The sequence below is a fragment of the Electrona antarctica genome, assembly GCF_951216825.1.
Source record: "Electrona antarctica genome assembly, chromosome: 6".
NCBI classification, from domain to species: Eukaryota; Metazoa; Chordata; class Actinopteri; order Myctophiformes; family Myctophidae; genus Electrona; species Electrona antarctica.
This window is the reverse complement of record NC_136811.1, coordinates 51,875,095-51,897,350: the sequence shown is the minus strand read 5'-3', so window position 1 is coordinate 51,897,350 and position 22,256 is coordinate 51,875,095. Positions and strand designations below refer to the sequence as shown.

At 45.1% G+C, this 22,256-nt stretch overlaps 1 protein-coding gene across 1 annotated transcript; it reads left to right on the top strand.

Annotated features, from left to right (window-relative positions):
* The first annotated feature begins 542 nt into the window (after positions 1 to 542).
* On the top strand, positions 543 to 21,365 carry prpf3 (PRP3 pre-mRNA processing factor 3 homolog (yeast)). The gene is made up of 17 exons (XM_079504637.1): positions 543 to 739; positions 2,898 to 3,051; positions 3,889 to 4,019; positions 4,535 to 4,705; positions 5,343 to 5,423; positions 6,228 to 6,520; positions 7,128 to 7,246; positions 7,869 to 8,056; positions 10,193 to 10,359; positions 10,915 to 10,997; positions 13,851 to 14,000; positions 14,840 to 14,939; positions 15,398 to 15,511; positions 15,636 to 15,754; positions 16,185 to 16,262; positions 16,605 to 16,660; positions 17,797 to 21,365. The coding sequence occupies exons 2-17, from the start codon at positions 2,907 to 2,909 to the stop codon at positions 17,947 to 17,949; spliced, it is 2,148 nt and encodes a 715-aa protein (XP_079360763.1). The 5' UTR covers positions 543 to 739; positions 2,898 to 2,906; the 3' UTR covers positions 17,950 to 21,365.
* Positions 21,366 to 22,256: the final 891 nt, after the last annotated feature.

Genomic DNA, 22,256 nt, shown 5'->3' with positions numbered 1-22,256 from the left:
TCCCTTCGGGCTTGATCCCTTAATAAGTTGAACCTCTTCTTTAGGCTTCCCTCCCCATCCCCTCTCATATTTCTCAGAGATAATAGCTCAGGGCTGATTTCACCCAACACCATGAAAATAGCTGATCTATTGTACAAGCTCACAACGCGTTGTGATGCAGCTTGTCGATCTGCTATTTTCAAAATATCTAGGAAAACAACATGAACAACGTTGAATACAGACACGTCAGAAAATATTTGCCTTATATAGGATGTCAAGGGTAGCCATAACTGTACAGGCCATTTTCAACACTTTCCCCTCAGACAATTCCAGGCATTTCTTCTGTTATTCAGGATATATTGAAGATGCAAAATCAGCTGAGTTTGTTTTTTTTGCAATTAGTTTGATCCTGTATTTTCCATAGATTTCCTGTACTAGAAGAACATAAATCTTATATGGGGTTCTCTGGCACAACATATTCTAGGATGTCCACCTATAGGCGGCAGTAATGAGCCAAAACCCACACACTAACAGTCCAGTCTGTCAAAAAGGACTCTTTCTGTTGTTCGTTTCCGCTTCCGGGTGGCTGGTGTGTGCGTGAAGTGAGTGAATCTAAACGTCGTGGTAACGAGAGAGCCAAAAGTTTGGGAGCAAAACTTCTTCACTTTGAACGTTTTAAAAACGCCTTAAACCGACAACATTCAGCTCGATGGTTATAAACAGCTGAACACCAAAGACTACAAACACAAGCGTCTGCTGGGTGAGCAAGAATTCCCTGCTGTTATTGCATTAGCATCGCCCTGCTAACGCGTTAGCATGCTGTCGAGATTAGTTTGGCTAACCAGGCTAGCCTTTTGGGGCTTCGGACAACAACAAACACACACTGAATGCTTGGGGGGGAGATTTGCTGTTATTGTCGTGTAGTTGGTGTCTGTTTGCTGTTGTTTTGTCGCGGGTTGTTGTCACCGGAATGGCCTCAGTATGAACTTGGCTTTCCTTGTGGTTGACATAGCCCTGGAATGTCTGTGGATGTAATGTAAACACAGCAATTGAACACTATGACGATTTCAAGGACCCCCTTGCTTTGCCCTCCCAATAACTAAGGGTGTACAAAATGGAACCAAATGTCAATTTTGTATACTCTCGGTTACAAACCTGTAAGGGTCTATTTGGCAGTTTGGCACTAACTCAAGGAGCCACGAGGGTCCCTCCTGTACCCCACTTTGAGACCCACTGGTGTTTTGGTCTCACTAGCCCATTGCTGCGAACAAGGGGTCTATTCTGGTCATCCTTTGAAATATCGGTTTAGATCAATTTAGTTCAAGTTAACATCTCCACTTTTCCACGAGATTCACCCGAACAGTATTTTCTGTAGGCTAAACGGTGTGACGACATGGATATAATGGGACCCACACATTTGACAGGCGTGTTGGCATACAGCAGTGGGCAATGTACATTTTGTAAAATGTGCTATATTGCCCCAAAAAATGTTAAAGAAAGAATATATACCATATTGAAAAATGTAAGTTACGTGATGTGACCATGCGTTGCACGGTACATCATTATGAAACCTAAATTGACCCTTCAACCTATTGTTTATGGCTTATTATGCCCCAAATTGTTGCAAATACAGGTTTTGTAGAAATTGCAGAAATACTAGGCCACGTACAAGCATGTTTCTAATCATTACAAATATATATATATTTTAACATTTGACAAAATAGCCAATTTTACATCGATGTGCCCACTCTTCCTTACTGCCCACCCTTCCCATTAGTGTGTTTTGCGATTGGTGCAGGTAATGGATACAGGCTGGGAGACCTCTAGTGTCGCCAATTGTTGAATCTTGTGATGTTTGCAGAATATATAATGAGAATATATGAATAATATCGAATGTTTTTTTTTTGTTCGTATGGAATAATCTCACATAGTGTGAGAACAAATAGTTTGCAAAGTGTGCTTTGTCTCAAATGAGCGGGTGTATAGTATAGTACTGTAAAGCTAGTATTTAGCCTATACTTCTGCTGCTTTGCATTGCAACACGTTGTGGGCTTATAGATAGGGATGCACCGAAAGGGAAATTCTTGGCCGAAACCGAATACAGGAAACAGTTGGCCGAAACCGAATACCCTAACCCGAATATGATTAATATTATATATTTTTTCCTACCATTGCTGTTATGGCAGCACCTTAAAGCTACCTGATTTATGGCAAAAGACATGATTATGGAAAAACTTAACTTAAATAATAATCACTATTATGGGTCCATAAAACGTTTATTAAGCACTTTTGAATGCATTAATTGCATACACTATTAACAGGCCGAAACCGAATAGGCCGAAAATGCATTTTTAGCCATTTTCGGCCGAATATTTTCTGCCGACGAATATTCGGTGCATCACTACTTATAGATATTCTACATATCTCCTTGGTGCACCGGCATCACGTTACGTCCACTGCAAACAACCCTTTGGTTCCTGAGGTGGCCAGTCTTCCAAAAACAAATGTTGCCCAGAGTTTTCAGGTGCCTGATGTACCAGTTTGGTTATTTACTCTAGCCATTGTTCTAGTGATAATCTTTTGCGATTCATCAAATCATTGAGTGCTGCATTGTTTTATTTTTTTATATCAACACATGTAAAACAAATTAATCAAATTATCCACTTAAGCCCTACGTTATACTTAGTCAATGTAGCCGATCTGTAAGTGTGTGCGATGCTTCTAGAGCTGTTGCTTTTGTGTGACGCTGACGCTTGATGTGACCATCAAGTAAGACTTCCATTTACCAAGAGACTCAGTTTGGATATGGAGATAAGAGGTTTCTGCCTGACGGCTAAGACATCTTTTCATTCAGTATCCGGTTATAACGGCGTGTTTTCGTTCAGGATCAGATTGTAAACGGTTCCATTTTCGTTCAGGATCCGAGGATGTCCCTGGGAAAGCGAGAGGTGGAGGAGTTGAGGCCGTGGGTGGAGCGCACGGTGAAGAAGGTTCTGGGCTTCTCGGAACCCACCGTTGTCACTGCAGCTTTGCACTGCGTTGGCAAAGGTCTGGACAAGAGGAAAACCACAGGTCAGTGTCTCTGCTTCATCTAGGTCACTAGGTCAGAGCCTCTCACCTGTGCCGAGGGCTGTCACGATTACAAATTCAAGTTGATGATGACTTTCTATCTCTGCAGAAATAGCAGATCTACAAGCTTACAACACGTCCCTTTGTGATCGTCACGATCACGTCACGTGTTGTAAGCTTGTAGATCAACTACTATTAACGCCATTTTTGAAAAATTATGAAAAATAATTGTGACAGGCCTAAATTATTTTATAGGGTCCCAGGATGATTAGTGCATGAGAGATGGTGTAGGAGAGACAGACAGTAGGACAGTTGAGAGGGAGACGGTGTAGGAGAGACAGACAGTAGGACAGCTGAGAGGGAGACGGTGTAGGAGAGACAGACAGTAGGACAGCTGAGAGGGAGACAGTGTAGGAGAGACAGACAGTAGGACAGTTGAGAGGGAGACAGTGTAGGAGAGACAGACAGTAGGACAGTTGAGAGGGAGACAGTGTAGGAGAGACAGACAGTATGACAGCTGAGAGGGAGACGGTGTAGGAGAGACGGCAAAGACGGTTCTGGTGGCATTTGACACTAGATCAGGATAAATAGTATAAATAATCCAATGTATTCAGAACAACCAGCAGTCCTGATCCGTGGAGTGGATTCATGTTTTCATTGCAACCAAACCCGTGACTGATCTAATCAACGACCATCTCCAACCAAAGAAGGAAACTACATAGTAAGATCAGCTGATGTTTTGGCTGGAATGAAAATCTGGATCGATCCACTCACGATCCCATGGATCAGGAATAGACATTACTGTCACTCTGTTGTTTATCTTCTTCTGATGCACCCCAGACCAGCTCCGTCCGTTCCTGGACGACTCGGCAGGAGGATTTGTTGAGCGACTGTTCGAGGCCCTGGAGGAGAGCCGTGGAGCCCGCGGAAACCGAGGCGCCGGAGACAAGAACCGCAAGAGAGAGTTGAAGGTAAACACCAATCGCCACGGTAACCCAAGTGGAACACGGTAACCCAAGTGGAACACGGTAACCCAAGTGGATGAGGACCTGTATGTAAACGCCAATCACCCTACCTGGTTAACGACCCTACCTGGTTAACGGGTTGGATGCCACTTGAACAACAAATGTATTAACAGTATGCACATTTATTTGATTTATTTAGACATTTCAGTCAGAGCCCCTTGAGATGCATCAATCCTGTTTTCGAGGCGGTCCTCAAGCACAGCACACAAACCATAACAATAAATGGAACATGTCGTTAAACATAACGCTCAATTTAATGACATCAACATGGACATACTGTATACATAGGGGTTGGCTAGAGTACATACAGTACGCATAGGGGCTCTCCCATCCACTCAAACCACACTACATCTGTTACCAGTTATCTGACATAAAACGCCATAAGAAAATAAATCGGTTACATTACAAGCAACCAGTAGTACTGAATGTCGGTTTGAGGAATGTTTCTTGTGTGTGTTGAGGATGTGTTTGGAGATGAAGCGGACCATGGCTCGGTGAAGGAGGTCCCTGTAGAGGCCGCTGACCCGCCGGTGACCAAGAGGAAACGAGTGCCTCGCTTCGAGGAGGTGGAGGAGCCGGAGGTCATCCCCGGACCCCCCGCCGAGAGCCCCGGAATGCTCACCAAGATGCAGGTAAACGCACGCCCGAACGTAACCCATTTAAGACGATTCTACAAATCTATGCATTTTTAATCTTCTGAAAACTGTTTTCCGAAACACATGTTATGCTATTATTATTACACCCTTTGTCAGACTTCTGAATGGTCCCTGACTGACTAACCAGCAGGCTCTTTCTGCCTTGTTCCGCCCTGGATCCGCCTTGTTTATGTTGAATTTAGAACATCATTCTTGGGAAAAAAAACTAACAAACATGATATGCCCAGTCACCATGCTGCACCTGTGATGTTCCTTTTTACCGACACCAAGTTTAAAATAAGAATTGAACACACAGAATATATATGACGGATGGAGAGAAAGGGTTTTTGTCCAACCCAGGAAACAGCAACCAATGGGTGCGAAGAGGGGCACAACCATGTGCGGGACTTGACAAAGGGTGAATTCTGTAATAGTGGTGGTGGCTCTGACGTTGTTCTATTCTGTGTGTTCAGATCAAACAGATGATGGAAGCTGACGTTGTTCTATTCTGTGTGTTCAGATCAAACAGATGATGGAAGCTGTGTGTTCTGTGTTCTGTGTGTGTTCAGATCAAACAGATGATGGAAGCTGCAACCAAACAGATCTCTGACGTTGTTCTATTCTGTGTGTTCAGATCAAACAGATGATGGAAGCTGCAACCAAACAGATCGAGGAGCGGAAGAAACAGCTCAGCTTCCAGTCTCCTGCTCCTGTGGTATGCACTGCTCTCATCATGGATTCAACAGTGTTCCGTCGTCACCACTGATTCAGCCGTTTGGATAACAGAAGTCTTCCAGGGAACTTCCATGGCCTATCTACAAGCTCACAAGGCAGACCCGTTGTGAGCTTGTAGATAAGGCTATTTTGGGTTATTAGTTTAGTTGGTTTAAGATGAAAAAGTAATTGTGTGTCAAAGTGTTCAAACTAGCAATAGAATAGATTAACACCCTGAACGCCTGGGGTTATTTCATCCATTAAATCATAGCACCCAGCGATTAATAGCAGCGGAGCACTTTTACCGACCGACCGGATGTTATCCTGGATGTGGCTGAAGCAGCTAGATGTAGCCAAAACACTCTAGAACTGATGGACAACAACGGGAGGTATGATTAATTCTACCGCGACTAGCGACGGGACCGCGGTGGGCCGTGTAACACATGATCTTTGCTTAGAATTGGACGGAATGATTTAGATCAAGTTATTAACGTTTTAAGATTTTCGGTCTCGTCGGCTAAACAGGGGGGGAACATTTTCGATGACGCTCCCAGCCTGTGGAGCGATGCGATCGGTTTTGATATCAATAATCTCCATCCTTTTGATCAATCTTCGTCCTGGGTTACTAATTGAAAAGGCGGAGAACTTCGTCCTGTGCTATCAGGGTGTTAATCACAGACGGAACACAGAACATTTGTTTGATACGTGTGTATGAGGCCTAAAATGACACGGATGCTTTCCTGTACTTAATGGGCTAACGTATTAAAAGTGATTATGATGATGTATTTATTGGCTCTCTCCCCAGCGGCTGCCCCTGCCCACGCCGCATCCCATGATGGAGTTGCCCCCCATCTCCAGGCTCCTCCTCCCTCCCTCGGGCCCGCCCGGAGGAGGGGGCGGCGGCCTGTCCATCGCGCCGTCGCAGGCGGCCACGTTCATGAACGACGCCATCGAGAAGGCGCGCAAGGCGGCGGAGCTGCAGGCGCGCATCCAGTCCCAGCTGGCCATGAAGCCCGGCATCCTGGGAGCGCTGGGCAACACCGGACCGCACAACCTGGTGGCGCTCGCCAACCTGCACGCCATGGGCATCGCCCCGCCGTGAGTACACCCTGGTACTACAGCGGTGGTTTTCGGGGAGCCCGCTGGCCTAGTGGTCTAGGCGTATGCCACATATAGGCTCTAGCCCAGGGTTCCCCAATTAATTTTCCTCAAGGGCCATATTTTGACTAGGGTACCAGGCTGGGGGTCGAGGTTTTTTTTTCCCTTTTAAAAAAAAAACTTCTTCCAGGGGCCACAAGGGGGAGCTCCGCGGGCTGCAAATGGCCACCTATTGGGGAACCCTGCTCTAGCGTGACGTGTTTTTGAGTCCCGTTCATGACGACCTTTGCTGCATGTCTCTCCCCTAATCTCTCTCTCCCTCTTTCCTGTCTTATCTCCACTTGAAACTATCAATAAAGGCCAAAAACAAATCTTAAAAAAAAAAAATCCATCTCATATTGAGGCCCATTATTAATTCAGCATTTGAGCCACGGAACACCATTAGATGATATTTAGTTTCTCAGACCCAGAACCTTGGATATTTTGTTAGCGTTGGTAATGGATACGATTTTGTCCACAATTCCATGCTGTATTGCTGTTGGTAAAAGGACTTATCCCTGTGTGTGTGTGTGTGTGTGTGTGTGTGTGTGTGTGTGTGTGTGTGTAGTAAAGTGGAGATAAAGGAGATAAATAAACCTGCTCCTCTCATCCTGGACGAGTTGGGACGGACGGTCGACGCCAGCGGCAACGAGGTGGAGCTCACGCATCGCATGCCCACGCTGAAAGGTAGGTACCCTCCCCTCCCGTCCGCCTACAGTCACGTTCAGGGCTCTATTGTCCCAACATGAAACCAAAACTAAACCAATCTTATGTACATATCAGTCGTTTTTCCAACCATTTTCATATCAAGGTCCATTATTTATTTGGTGTTTGAGCCTCGGACCACCATTTGATGAGATTTAGCCTCGGAGACCCAAAACTAAGGGTCTAGTTATCGTTGGATGAAGTTTTTCCACAATTCCATCCATGCTGTTGGTGTTGGTTCCATAATAGAAACAACAGAAAAATGTCAATCAAAATGTAATGTTCTTGTAGTTTAACAATAATTTAACTCTTGAGTTAAAGACCTATAAGGGTCCATTTGGTTACCAACTTTCAATCATTTAGCTGGGGACCACCTGGAACCCCTCAAGGACCGTGTGTGTCTGTGTCTGTGGCTGTGTGTCTGTCTGTCTGTTATAGGCAGTTTGTTTGTGTGGAGGAAGAGGTGCCACGTGTATATCCTTAAGTGAACATGAACTGTCAACCCCGTTATATTTGTTTCCTTGTAAAACTAATTGTAATTTGTGGATTCAAATAAAGAAATGGAAATGTGTGTGTGTGTGTGTGTGTGTGTGTGTGTGTGTAGCTAACATCCGTGCGGTGAAGAGAGAGCAGTTCCGCCAGCAGCTGAAGGAGAAGCCGGGCGAGGACCTGGAGTCCACGTCGTACTTTGACCAGCGGGTGTTCATCACCCCGGCCCAGCGGCCGCGCAAGGCCTTCAAGTTCCACGAGCAGGGCCGCTTCGAGAAGATCGCACAGAGGATCCGAACCAAGGTTGGTCTGCGTAGGATACATGTCTGTGACACTCTCTCTCTCGCTCCAGGACGTCCTCCGACGAGCCCTCCATCGTCGCTTCCAGTCATCCCGGTTCTCCATACATCTGGCCAGCTCGTTGGTGCTTTGCGCTCCTGTCGTTCTTCTTGAGTAGGGGAGGGGTGCACGATTATGAAATTATGACCGGTCTACGATTATTTGCAGGGTCATATCTGCCGATATTATACGGATTATGCTGCCTTCAAACATTAGACATACACAATACAAAAGTGACAGTCATTGACTGTCATTATTATTATTATTAATATCTGTAATATTTTTAGACCGATCCGTTACCGATATGGCATTTTTATGGCCGATTTCGATATGCTACCGATTATATCATGCACACACTTTCTTGAATACATCCACATATGTTAGTGTGGGACGTCTTCGTGATCGATGCCCGTGTGTTGGTTCCCACAGCACCAATATGCTGGCTGGCAGTTGTTGATGTCTTTGGCAGTGTCCTGCAAGTCTCATTCTCCTGGCTGCTACTTTCTGGCTCACCCTTGGTATTCCCTCATACCAAATCTTGTTGGTAACATGTACACTCTTGATAAGTACTGCATGCAGCATTCTGGTGTTGCACCCATCTAGAGACTTCTGCAGGGTTGGCTTCAGGGTCCAGCATTCTGGTGTTGCACCCATCTAGAGACTTCTGCAGGGTTGGCTTCAGGGTCCAGCATTCTGGTGTTGCACCCATCTAGAGACTTCTGCAGGGTTGGCTTCAGGGTCCAGCATTCTGGTGTTGCACCCATCTAGAGACTTCTGCAGGGTTGGCTTCAGGGTCCAGCATTCTGGTGTTGCACCCATCTAGAGACTTCTGCAGGGTTGGCTTCAGGGTCCAGCATTCTGGTGTTGCACCCATCTAGAGACTTCTGCAGGGTTGGCTTCAGGGTCCAGCATTCTGGTGTTGCACCCATCTAGAGACTTCTGCAGGGTTGGCTTCAGGGTCCAGCATTCTGGTGTTGCACCCATCTAGAGACTTCTGCAGGGTTGGCTTCAGGGTCCAGCATTCTGGTGTTGCACCCATCTAGAGACTTCTGCAGGGTTGGCTTCAGGGTCCAGCATTCTGGTGTTGCACCCATCTAGAGACTTCTGCAGGGTTGGCTTCAGGGTCCAGCATTCTGGTGTTGCACCCATCTAGAGACTTCTGCAGGGTTGGCTTCAGGGTCCAGCATTCTGGTGTTGCACCCATCTAGAGACTTCTGCAGGGTTGGCTTCAGGGTCCAGCATTCTGGTGTTGCACCCATCTAGAGACTTCTGCAGGGTTGGCTTCAGGGTCCAGCATTCTGGTGTTGCACCCATCTAGAGACTTCTGCAGGGTTGGCTTCAGGGTCCAGCATTCTGGTGTTGCACCCATCTAGAGACTTCTGCAGGGTTGGCTTCAGGGTCCAGCATTCTGGTGTTGCACCCATCTAGAGACTTCTGCAGGGTTGGCTTCAGGGTCCAGCATTCTGGTGTTGCACCCATCTAGAGACTTCTGCAGGGTTGGCTTCAGGGTCCAGTATTCACTTAAAGGACCACTTCACCACTTTTCAACCCATCTTCATATAATTGGTCCTCACTAATAATCATGATAAAATGGCACCATTTTTTTCTACTCGGTCTGCTTCTCATAGGAGGGCTGTGGGCAGTTCAGAAACCCGTCCACCAGTGACATCATCGTTAGGCAGATTTTTTTTAAACAATATCTTTCTACAAAAATGTTTAGATTTTTGTTATCGTGAGAACGATGGCTTCCATTTTCGCAAAGCCTGCAGTTTCTAATAGCTTGGATTCCCCATCGATGATGTCACTGGTGGACGGGTTTCTGAACTGCCCACAGTCCTCCTATGAGACACAGACTGAGTAGAAAAAAAGGGTAGCCATTTTATCATTATTAGTGAGGACTAGTATATGAAGATAGGTTGAAAAGTGGTGAAGTGGTCCTTTAACACTGCTTTCTGATAATTGTAAGTCCACACACCAGCTCTGACAGTGTGATAAAACCAGTTCCGGAAACTGTTCCAAATGTGATGCAACCGATTCGGGTTCCTCAATGTTGGATTCCGGATTCCACAACCCTAATTCAATCCAACTTTGTGTTCTCAGGCCCAGCTGGAGAAGCTCCAGATGGAGATCGCCCAGGCTGCCAAAAAGACGGGCATCCAGGCCTCCACCAAGCTGGCTCTGATCGCCCCCAGGAAGGAGCTGGGAGACGGGTCGGTCCCCCACATGGAGTGGTGGGACTCGTACATCGTGCCCTCCAATATAGACATGTAAGACCATCTCACGGATTAAAGTTCTCAGTTGCCGCGACTCATTTCAGTCCTTCGGATTCTATTGAAGCCAAAGCATGTCTTCTATGGAAGTATGTTGCGCAGCGAAAGTACAACCTGTCAATGTGTCACAGACGCATTGAGAGCCATTTGCTCATTCAAGATGACGTCCAGACATTCGGTGGTACTAACAAACATGCTTCCCACTGTCCACGTCTCTCCTTAGGGCAGCGTGAGCCGGCAGGGTGCAAACGCTAGCCCTCGGTTGCATCGAGTGAGGTTCCAGCATTCCACAGCCTGAAGGGCTGATGGGACCTTTTGATTGCAAGGCCGTTTCTGACTTTGAAATCAAATAAATGACCGACTCTAAAATAAAAATAAATAGTTGAGAGTCCTAGACTAACGTACTGTTTACCAATTATAGTTTGACCCATTATTTCCTTTTTAAAAGTGCTGAAAATCAAAGGATATTTTGTTTTATTTGTATTTATTTCTTAATTTGTAAAGTTTGTAAATGCTTTGTTCTGTAGTGATTTGGTTACGTCTCTTGAACAGAAACACAGAGACCATATTTGAGGTGCTGGAGCTGCATGGAGTCACAAACCTGGTGGAACACCCTGCTCAGATGAGCGCCCCAGGTAAAACACACACACGCATGCATGCACACGCACATGCGCACACACACACACACACACAGAAACACATGCAATGCATAGCCTACTTTTAATTCAGTTTTGTGTGCCATTACTTCAAATAACTTCATTACCGTCAGCAACCAGTAGGTGTCCTACTAGACACACCGAGCATTGAATTATACCTGAGTAAACAGTTCCAATCTGACTATCAGTGCCAGGGCAGTGGTTTTAGTAGGGGATATTATCGTCGGAATCGTTACGCAGAGGATAAACGCTTGGAATTTGGTACAGATGTCCCTTGGGTCATCCTAAAACATCCCAGAAGGGGTGCCCAAAAAAATCATAAACAGGAAGTGAGTTATTGACAAAATTCAAAATGGCCACCTAAACTGTTGAAAGTTTACACTGAAAGGACACCAAAATAATCTTCAAAAAGCACAACATTTGGCACACATGTCCCTTGGGTCATTCAAGCCCCATTATTCTTTCTGCATTTGAGCCACGGACCACCATTTGATGAGATTTAGCCATTCAGACCCAAAACGTTGAGGAAAAAAACGAGGAAAAAAAACCTTATCGGTAGATAGGATTTTGTCCACAATTCCATGCTGTATAGAGCGTCGCAGTCCCCGCCCCCTACCATGGCCCCGCCCCCTACCATGGTCCCGCCCCCTACCATGGCCCAGGAAATTAATCCCAATGCATTTTTCCCGTAGACATTTCTTAAAGTATTTATTTAAAGACTGTTACGCCGCGGACAAAGCCAACTCGAGTCGTGACAACTCATGACAACACAAACAATATTTTGGACCAAACAAATAATTACTAATTATTATTAAAGAAAAACAACAAAAAGTGTTGTAACCTGCCGTTTTTTTCTTTCTAATTATTTGTTCGGCCCAAAAAATTGTGTTTGTTATGATTTGTCACGACTCGAGTTGGCTTTGTCCGCGGCGTAACCGTCTTTAAATAAATACTTTCTGAAATGTCTATGAGGAAAATGAACGGAGAATCATTTCCTGGGCCCTGGTAGGGGGCGGGACTGCGACGCTCTATAGATGTGGTACCATAGGAGAGATACCAGGCAAACGTTAATTATTCTACATTCTTTAATTGTCTAGACAAGTATTTTGAATTGTGTAACAATAATTTAACTCTTGAGAGCATTTTACGCTCTCAAGAGTTAAAGATCTATATGGGTCCATTTGGTTACCAGCTGTCCATCATTTAGCTGGGGACCACCTGGAACCCCCTCAAGGACCACTGGTGGTCCCCGGACCACTGGTTGAAAACCCACCGTGCTAGGGTATGCAGCCAGACATGCAGCAAGATTGGTAGAGAGGGCCTGGGTCATGGCTCAGTGGTCCAGGCACCTTGGCTGGTAATCCAGTCTGGCAGTGTGCCGCGGGTTTGACTCCCTATCCCGACGGCCTTTACTGCATGTCTTCCCCCCATCTCTCTCCCCATTTCCTGTCGGCCTACTGTCTGTCCCTCCATACAAAATATAAAATAAAGGCAAAAGCCACAAAAAAAACATAAAAAAAACATCCAAACATCCAAAAAAAAATTGGTAGAGAGTACATGGTCTGCAGCAGTGGTTCTCAGTGGGTCTGGAGATCACTTGTTGAATTGGCATTTATTTTAACCCATTCTGTACGGGAACCCCTTTTGGTGTTTTAAGCGTTAGGTTATACTTTACCTATTGAAAAATAGCAAATCTACAAGCTCATAGTGCAGATCTACAGCTTGTAGATCTGCTATTTTTGCAAAATCGTGAAAATGTGGCGCAAATCTTTGAATATATATTATATATATATATATTTTTTTTTTTCAAAGCGTTTTTAACTCAAATCTTTGCTTCTGGGGGGTACATGGAACAACATATTTTCAGATGTGGTCGGCGGCCAATTTCATATATTTTTGGGGTCCTTGACATGAAAATGTTTGAGAACGACTGATATAGAAATGATTTAGAAGACATTTGTAGAATCGGCCTCAGTCCAAAATTGGTTAAATCCACTGGATTAATGGGTTGTTGTGTGTGTGTGCAGTGGACACGGACGTACCGGGGGGCGTCACTCTGGGGGTCTACCTGACGTGTGTTGTGTGTGTGTGTGCAGTGGACACGGACGTACCGGGGGGCGTCACTCTGGGGGTCTACCTGACGTGTGTTGTGTGTGTGTGTCCAGTGGACACGGACGTACCGGGGGGCGTCACTCTGGGGGTCTACCTGACGTGTGTTGTGTGTGTGTCCAGTCGACACGGACGTACCGGGGGGCGTCACTCTGGGGGTCTACCTGACGTGTGTTGTGTGTGTGTGTCCAGTGGACACGGACGTACCGGGGGGCGTCACTCTGGGGGTCTACCTGACGTGTGTTGTGTGTGTGTCCAGTGGACACGGACGTACCGGGGGGCGTCACTCTGGGGGTCTACCTGACGTGTGTTGTTGTGTGTTTCAGTGGACACAGACGTACCGGGGGGGTCACTCTGGGGGTCTACCTGACGTGTGTTGTTGTGTGTTTCAGTGGACTCAGACGTACCGGGGGGCGTCACTCTGGGGGTCTACCTGACGTGTGTTGTGTGTTTCAGTGGACACAGACGTACCGGGGGGGTCACTCTGGGGGTCTACCTGACGTGTGTTGTTGTGTGTTTCAGTGGACACAGACGTACCGGGGGGCGTCACTCTGGGGGTCTACCTGACGTGTGTTGTTGTGTGTTTCAGTGGACACAGACGTACCGGGGGGCATCACTCTGGGGGTCTACCTGACGTGTGTTGTTGTGTGTTTCAGTGGACACAGACGTACCGGGGGGCATCACTCTGGGGGTCTACCTGACGTGTGTTGTTGTGTGTTTCAGTGGACACAGACGTACCGGGGGGCGTCACTCTGGGGGTCTACCTGACCAAGAAAGAACAGAAGAAACTCAGGAGACAAACCAGGAGAGAAGCACAGAAAGAACTACAGGAGAAGGTCAGACTGGGGCTGATGCCTCCTCCTGAACCCAAAGGTATACACGCACGCACAATACACGCACGCACACACACACACACAGACACACACACACACACACACACACACACACACACAACCTAAAGGTATGCACATACACGTACATACAGTCCACACGTAACGTAACGTTTTTTTTTATGCTAAATCCGGTGTATTTACATTGCATTTATGTAATGTCCATTAATATGCATTAGCGTCTAAATAAACGTAGTAAAGTGAAATATCTTACACACTAGGGCTGGGAAATTATTCAATGTTTTTGACCCGTTTACAATTAATGAATGATTATTAAAATGGAATGAATATTGTGAAAATAGCCAATGTGATTTGTTTTACGAGCTTGTACATCGGCTATTTTTGCATGCCACCATTATACAACAAAGTATTTATACCATTATACAACAAAGTATTTATACCATTATACAACAAAGTATTTATACCATTATACAACAAAGTATTTATTCTACAGGGTTAAGTGGTTAAACAGACTAATGGATTTAGTCGTTTGTAAGTGTGTGTGTGTGTGTGTGTGTGTGTGTGTGTGTGTGTGTGTGTGTGTGTTGCTTCGATGACACAAGGTCTAAAGGCCTATTCATAGTTTGGATTTTCGGTGGTGAGGTGACCGCCGCGCCGGTGGTGAGGTGACCTGGTGGTTTGGATGTCTCCAATGTTGTGGTTTGATGAGCGGTGGTGAGTAAAAACGGAGAGAAGGGCTGGTTTTCTCTTCACCGCGGCTCAGTGACGTCATGTCACCTCACCACCGAAAATCCAGACTATGAAAGAGCCTTAAATCTGGGTTTTGTTATTGACGTTTTCTCCCCTGTGTTTCATGGCCAGTGCGTATCTCCAACCTGATGAGGGTCCTGGGAACGGAGGCGGTGCAAGACCCCACCAAGGTGGAGGCTCACGTCAGAGCACAGATGGCCAAGAGACAGAAGTCAGTACCTAATTCAACAACATGATCACACCAGAGGATGTTTTAACACATTCAGGACGGGAACCCCTTTTGGTGTTTTAATGCATTATGTTATGCTTTAGCTATTGAAAAATAGAAGATCTACAAGCTTGTAGCCCCGCACTTGGGTGCCGTGCTACAAGCTTGTAGATCTGCTATTCTTGAAAAATCGTGAAAATGTGGCGGAAATCTTTGAATGTATATTCTTTCAGAGCGAACGTTTTTAACTCAAATCTTTGCTGCTGGGGGGGGGGGGGGTCGGCGGCCGATTACATATAGTTTTTGGGGGTCCTTGACATGAAATAGTTTGAGAACCACTGACAGAAACATGGGGTTTTCAGAAATCAAGACATTTAGTAGGATCTGTTCTCAGTCCTAAACGGGTTAATAGTTGTCTTCCATGACCATGCATAATGTGGTTGTGTTGGTGGTCCTGCCAGGACTCACGAGGACGCCAACGCAGCGCGTAAACTGACCTCGGAACAGCGCAAGGACAAGAAGGTGAAGAAGCTAAAGGAGGACCTGACTCATGGCGTTCACATCTCTGTCTACAGGTCTGTTCACTGACGTCCCATCTTTGTGCAGTGTGTGTTCATGTGCTCATGTGCGTGAACACACACTCACCTGTGTGTGTGTGTGTGTGTGTGTGTGTGTGTCTGTGTCTCTGTCTGTCTGCAGGATTCGTAACCTTCATAATCCAGCTAAGAAGTTCAAGGTGGAGGCCAACGCCAACCAGCTGTACCTGACGGGAACCGTGGTTTTACACAAAGACGTCAACATCGTGGTGGTGGAGGGAGGTGAGTTATTATGGAAGGGATACGTGAATATAATAATTAACACGTGAAACTAAAGGCCACTTTATGTCTGTGTTCAACATTTTAGAAGTGTGTGTTTTCTTTTTTTGTTAGATTACACTATTTTATTTTATTGACCTTTATTTAATCCCTTGAGAGCATGCTCCTGAATAAAATGATACATACAAAAGTGTGTGTGTGTGTGTGTGTGTGTGTGTGTGTGTGTGTGTGTGTGTGTGTGTGTGTGTGTGTGTGTGTGTGTGTGTGTGTGTGTGTGTGTGTGTGTGTGTGTGTGTGTGTGTGTGTGTGTGTGTGTGTGTGTGTGTGTGTGTGTGTGTGTGTGTGTGTGTGTGTGTGTGTGTGTGTGTCCAGTAGTAAGTCATATAAATGCATACATTAATGCAGCTTAATGTGTGTTTGTTTTTGTCTGAAGGTCCCAAATCACAGAAGAAGTTTAAGAGGTTGATGTTAAATAGAATCAAATGGCCGGAACACATCTCAAAAAGAGATGGTAAGTCTTTAATATAATTTATCCATTTATTATGCTTTTGTATTTTAGTTGCTGTCCATGATTGTTATTTTTTTTATCTAATAAAAGCTATTTGTACATTTTTAAGAAGCCGTGTGTGTGTGTGTGTGTGTGTGTGTGTGTGTGTGTGTGTGTGTGTGTGTGTGTGTGTGTGTGTGTGTGTGTGTGTGTGTGTGTGTGTGTGTGTGTGTGTGTGTGTGTGTGTGTGTGTGTGTGTGTGTGTGTGTGTGTGTGTGTGTGTGTGTGTGTGTGTGTGTGTGTGTGTGTGTGTGTGTGTGTGTGTGTGTGTGTGTGTGTGTGTGTGTGTGTGTGTGTGTTTTTCAGATCCAGACGCTTACGATGAAACCAAGAGAAACAACAAGTGCTGGTTGATCTGGGAGGTGAGGGATGACACACACACACACACACACAATACTATGTCACCGCTGTCTTTTGGAAACCTAGTATGTCCGAAACGGTTCCAGTGATGCAAATATCCTGTATCCTTAGACTCACTAAATTGAGAAAGGGCACAATCACGTCACCCTCCGGTTGTCCTGGGATGCAATACTGTACTCGAACATTGTTGAACCCTAGGACTCATAAAATGTCCCTGGGACCCTATTCTAAGAGACCACCCCTCGGTCCTGGGACCCTATTCTAAAAGACCACCCCTCGGTCCTGGGACCCTATTCTAAAAGACCACCCCTCGGTCCTGGGACCCTATTCTAAAAGACCACCCCTCGGTCCTGGAACCCTATTCTAAAAGACCACCCCTCGGTCCTGGAACCCTATTCTAAAAGACCACCCCTCGGTCCTGGAACCCTATTCTAAAAGACCACCCCTCGGTCCTGGGACCCTATTCTAAAAGACCACCCCTCGGTCCTGGGACCCTATTCTAAAAGACCACCCCTCGGTCCTGGGACCCTATTCTAAAAGACCACCCCTCGGTCCTGGAACCCTATTCTAAAAGACCACCCCTCGGTCCTGGAACCCTATTCTAAAAGACCACCCCTCGGCCCTGGGACCCTATTCTAAAAGACCACCCCTCGGTCCTGGGACCCTATTCTAAAAGACCACCCCTCGGTCCTGGAACCCTATTCTAAAAGACCACCCCTCGGTCCTGGAACCCTATTCTAAAAGACCACCCCTCGGCCCTGGGACCCTATTCTAAAAGACCACCCCTCGGTCCTGGAACCCATTAGTACCTAGTATTTACATCACTGGGTTACTTTTCAGGGGGGGGGGTCCCTGGAACAACATATTTTCAGATCGGGTTCGGCGGCCAATTTACATATAATTCTGGGGCTCCTTGACATGAAATATTGAACACCACTGAAAACTGTCATGATTTAGAAGATTTTCTTTTGAATTTCGACGTCAGGCCTAAAAGAAAGAGATTCTGGGAGGAAAAACAGGCAAGCATCCCTGATTTATGTCCACATTTCCTAACTCTGTGTGTGTGTGTGTGTGTGTGTGTGTGTGTGTGTGTGTGTGTGTGTGTGTGTGTGTGTGTTTCTCCCTCCCTCCCTCTCAGGGAACAGCCAAGGAGCGCAACTTCAACGGGGAGATGAAGTTCAAGCAGTGTCCCACGGAGAACATGGCCAGAGAACATTTTAAGAAACATGCAACGGAACAGTACTGGGACCTGGCTCTGAGCCACAGCGTCCTGGAGGGCGCCGACGACTGACGACCCCCAACCACACCCCTTCCCCCGAACCGACCGACCGCACACCGTCCCTAAAAAAAAACAAAACATAAACACCACCCTCTGCTGCAGTGCACTGAACACCTTCCGCTGAACACCACCACCATCGTCCTGTTAACGACTCAGTATAATCCTTGGTAGCGAAACATGGGTGTCACACCCGACGGAAAATAGCAGATCTACAAGCCCACAACGCGATCTGCTATTTTCCTCACACAATACAAAGGTATTAGATCAGGTGTTAGTCTGCAGCATAGTCCAAAATCAAACGCATTTTGTTTTAGGCCCATTATTTTCTTGGCGAGTATTCTGTCGATTAATGTTTTCGATTAATTGAATCATCGACAAGCGCGTTTCTTTTATTATTATTCTTTTATAGACATCGACTACTTAAACCCTGTTTTCTACTTATTCGCTCAACGGTGTCATACAACAAAAGGTTAAAATAGCAGAGCTTTTAGATCTGCTATTTTCACTATTTTAGAAAGTTTTTTGAGACTTCACCTAATATCGGCTCGCCCCAAAATGGGGATTGATTATAAAAAAAAACATCGATTGTGTTTTAAGAATTGATAAACTGTTTTCTAGGCGCTGTGGCTCCACTCTTGAGTTCTGACCATTAGACCCTGTCCACTGTATACAGTGAGTTCTAGTTCTGACCATCGGACCCTGGCCACTGTATACAATGAGTTCTAGTTCTGACCATTAGACCCTCTCCACTGTATACAATGAGTTCTGACCATTAGACCCTGTCCTCGGTATACAATGAGTTCGGACCATTAGACCCTGTCCTCTGTATACAATGAGTTCGGACCATTAGACCCTGTCATCTGTATACAACGAGTTCGGACCATTAGACCCTGTCCTCTGTATACAATGAGTTCGGACCATTAGACCCTGTCCTCTGTATACAATGAGTTCGGACCATTAGACCCTGTCCTCTGTATACAATGAGTTCGGACCATTAGACCCTGTCCTCTGTATACAATGAGGTCGGACCATTAGACCCTGTCCTCTGTATACAATGAGTTCGGACCATTAGACCCTGTCCTCTGTATACAATGCTGAAATCACAGCTCTCGTCTCTCATCAGCCTTTTTGATTGATTGGATATTTAACAGTACATTGAGTACAATTTAGGGATGTCTCCCGATCCAATTCGGAGTATATGCCGATTTTCTTAGTATCATGATATGGATATAATATTGATACTAGGGCTGTCTAGATCACATTTATTTTTTGCTCCCGATCAGATTCCGATCATTTGAAAATGACATGATCGGCCCCGATTTCCCATCACGAGATCGTCTCGGGACAACTCTAGTACAATTATGTACATTTACACACGCCATGCTAAAATAATGACACACAAAGCTTTGATGGCTTGCTTCCATTGTGGTCGTCCGACTGAATTAACCGGAAATAGCCGATCTATAAGCTCACACACGACGTGTTGAGAGCGTTGTAGATGAGCTATTTGTGCCTAAATGACTTGCCTTGGGTTTTGGATCCGTGTTAATTTAGTCTACTAAAACGATGAAGAAAAATGTTCGACAAACTAAATAAAAACTAACCTATGACTAAAACTGCTAAGACTAAATATATTGACCATTTCCTCAACAAATAAAAACTAGACTAAAATGTTAGTGAGGGACTAGTGGAGAAGAGATTAAGACAAGTCATTTTTTGTTTCGTTGGGCTTGGGTGTTGTGCGCTGAAAATAGCCCATCTACAGTACAAGCTCAACACGTCGCATGCAACCAAGTGTAAAATCAATGTACATGTAGATTTAGTCGACTAAAATGTAGATGACTAAAACAAGACTAGAACTGAAACATTTCAGATGACTAAAATATGGCTAAAGTTACATTTTTTTCAAAAGACTGACATCAAAATTTCAGCTGTCAAATTGTACACTGTTTTGGAGTATGCTGCAGCAGCCTTTAGTCTGCAGACGGGCACACGGACATTATGGTGAATCCCAGAACAAAGCACTGGCCAACGATACCGACGCATACATGACTGCATACATACAGCTTCACCCAGTCCGACCGCGGCGTCTGGATGAGTTACTGTGTCTGTAGCATCCGCCTGAAGTCCCACAGACTGATGCTACATAGGAAGACGCGTTTGTGTGTGTGTGTGTGTGTGTGTAAATTCTTCTGCTGAATATATGATGTGTGTCTGTGAGAGAGAGAGAGGGGGCCAGACAGGGTTGGTAACTTTTCAGCTGCTTTGCGTCAATTTCTTTCCCAATGTAACTATCCCTGGCAGGGAGTTGTAAATTGCTTTGTCATGATGAGTCATGACAGTGTTGACCGTGCCGTGTGGAAAAGGACATTCTTCTTCTTATTATTATATTAGCACTGTTGTGCTGCTTTTGTCATGTTGAGCTTTAAAGCTGCAATCCACAACTTTCTTTTTATTTTATTTTTTGGTTAAGTGAATACAATTAATGTTTACGGCGTTTGTATATTGTGTAATTCATATATGGGCAACTGGCAGCCCTGGGGGGCCCCCCCACCTTCACTTAATGCGGCCCGCAGGTTAATATCGGAATACTGATATATAATGGATTTCAGCTGTTACAATTCCGAACATGCAAACATGAGCCGCTTTAATTACTTCAGTCTAAATCAGTAGCCAGTAGTAGCTTGTATGTCCAAAGTATTTGCATTTAAGTTCATAAAGTTAACATAAGTATAACAAAATGCAATAACATTTTGAATTTTCAGGATTCCAATTCAAATATAGCAAAAATAGATCTACAAGCTCAAAACGTGCCGCAGTGCGATGCGTTTTGAGCTTGTAGATCTGTTATTTTTGATATGACAGTATATGCAATGTGGACCTCTAGAGTGAGTTTGGAAATATAGTGGCCCTCTGGAGTGAGTGGAAATATAGTGTCCCTCTCCATCTTCAGAGTTGCCCACCCCTGGTGTAGTTGGTCTACCTGCTATTCTATTGAGATGTAGATCCTGTGGTCGGGTAGTAGGACCACTACTGGTTGAGAAGTGGTATTGCATGAAGCTCGAAATTCAATACATCCTGGCTTTGTTCGGCAATAGAATCTTCCGTGCTTGTGTGGGGTAACCCGGGTTCGACAAAACGAGCAAAAAAAAAGTTTAATGGATTGCAGTTTTAACAACACATATAGCCCTGTATCAATATCAAATGGGGAAAGATGTCGAGCAGTTTTGGGGGTTTTGCATTTTATCGAAACGCAACCATAAAAAGGTTTTGGATTTGTTCTAATTTGACACCATAGCAATGACGCTTAGTGAACCTTGAGTTGGTATACACGGGTCTTCTGTCAGGCTAGAGGTGCATTTTGTCCCTTTGATGTATTCTCTGTATGTTGATACGTCTCCAATAAACACATGCAGAACAAAACCAAATCCATTTGATGTTTTTATGAGGCAGGGTCTGTGCGTTATGACAATGGTCCCATGCAAGATATCCAAAAATGTAGAATATTGTGCAAAAGTTCATTTTCTTCTGTAGTATAATTCAAAAAGTGAAACTTTCATATATTCTCAATTCAATAATTGCGCATAAAGTGAAGTATTCAACTTGATGTGACCACTCCTATAGACAGCTGTGTGGCTGGGTCTGTCCCTGGCTGTGTCCAAGCATGAAAATAGCGTTATAGCGTTTGTTAGCCACCAAGTGTCACTGTTGCACAGCCTAACACACGGACACAGGCCAGGGAGGAGGGCTTGTACAGTACAGTACAGTACAGTACAGTACAGTACAGTACAGTACAGCACAGCACCACTCAATTCAGACTGGCTGATTTTTGAGGGGTGCTAGCCCCTCCTATACACAGGTTTAATGTTTGTCTTTAGTTCAATGTTTGTTTTGTAAACGCATTGACAATGAAGGGGAAATTTACATCATATTGTCTCTTTATTGTTAATGGCGTTTAACGTTTGTGTTGGCACCGTTTGTTTTACATCACCATTACTTCACCTAATCAACATGAGTTAGACTTTAATATATTGGTGCCCCTCGCTTCACACGGGTGTGATTTGTTTTGTTTTAATCTGATGATTATGGCATAAAGCTCATGAAAACCTATCAAAATATTCTAATATTTTACGACACCACACAAAAAGACAAACGGTGGTTCCCAAAGTGGGCTCCGGGGACCCCCAGGGATACTTGAGGGAGTTCCAGGGGTGAACCAGCTAAATGATAATTTGGAACCAAATGGACCCTTATGGGCCTGTAACTCAGAGAGTGTACAAATGGAACCAAATGGACCCATTTGTACGCTCTGAGTTAAA

Bases quoted from the DNA above. Each gene is read 5' to 3' on its own strand.
- prpf3 (XM_079504637.1), top strand. From the start codon at position 2,907: ATGTCCCTGGGAAAGCGAGAGGTGGAGGAGTTGAGGCCGTGGGTGGAG. The intron at 6,521-7,127 runs GTGAGTACACCC...GTGTGTGTGTAG, and splicing joins GCCATGGGCATCGCCCCGCC to TAAAGTGGAGATAAAGGAGA. The intron at 14,001-14,839 runs GTATACACGCAC...TTTCATGGCCAG, and splicing joins GCCTCCTCCTGAACCCAAAG to TGCGTATCTCCAACCTGATG.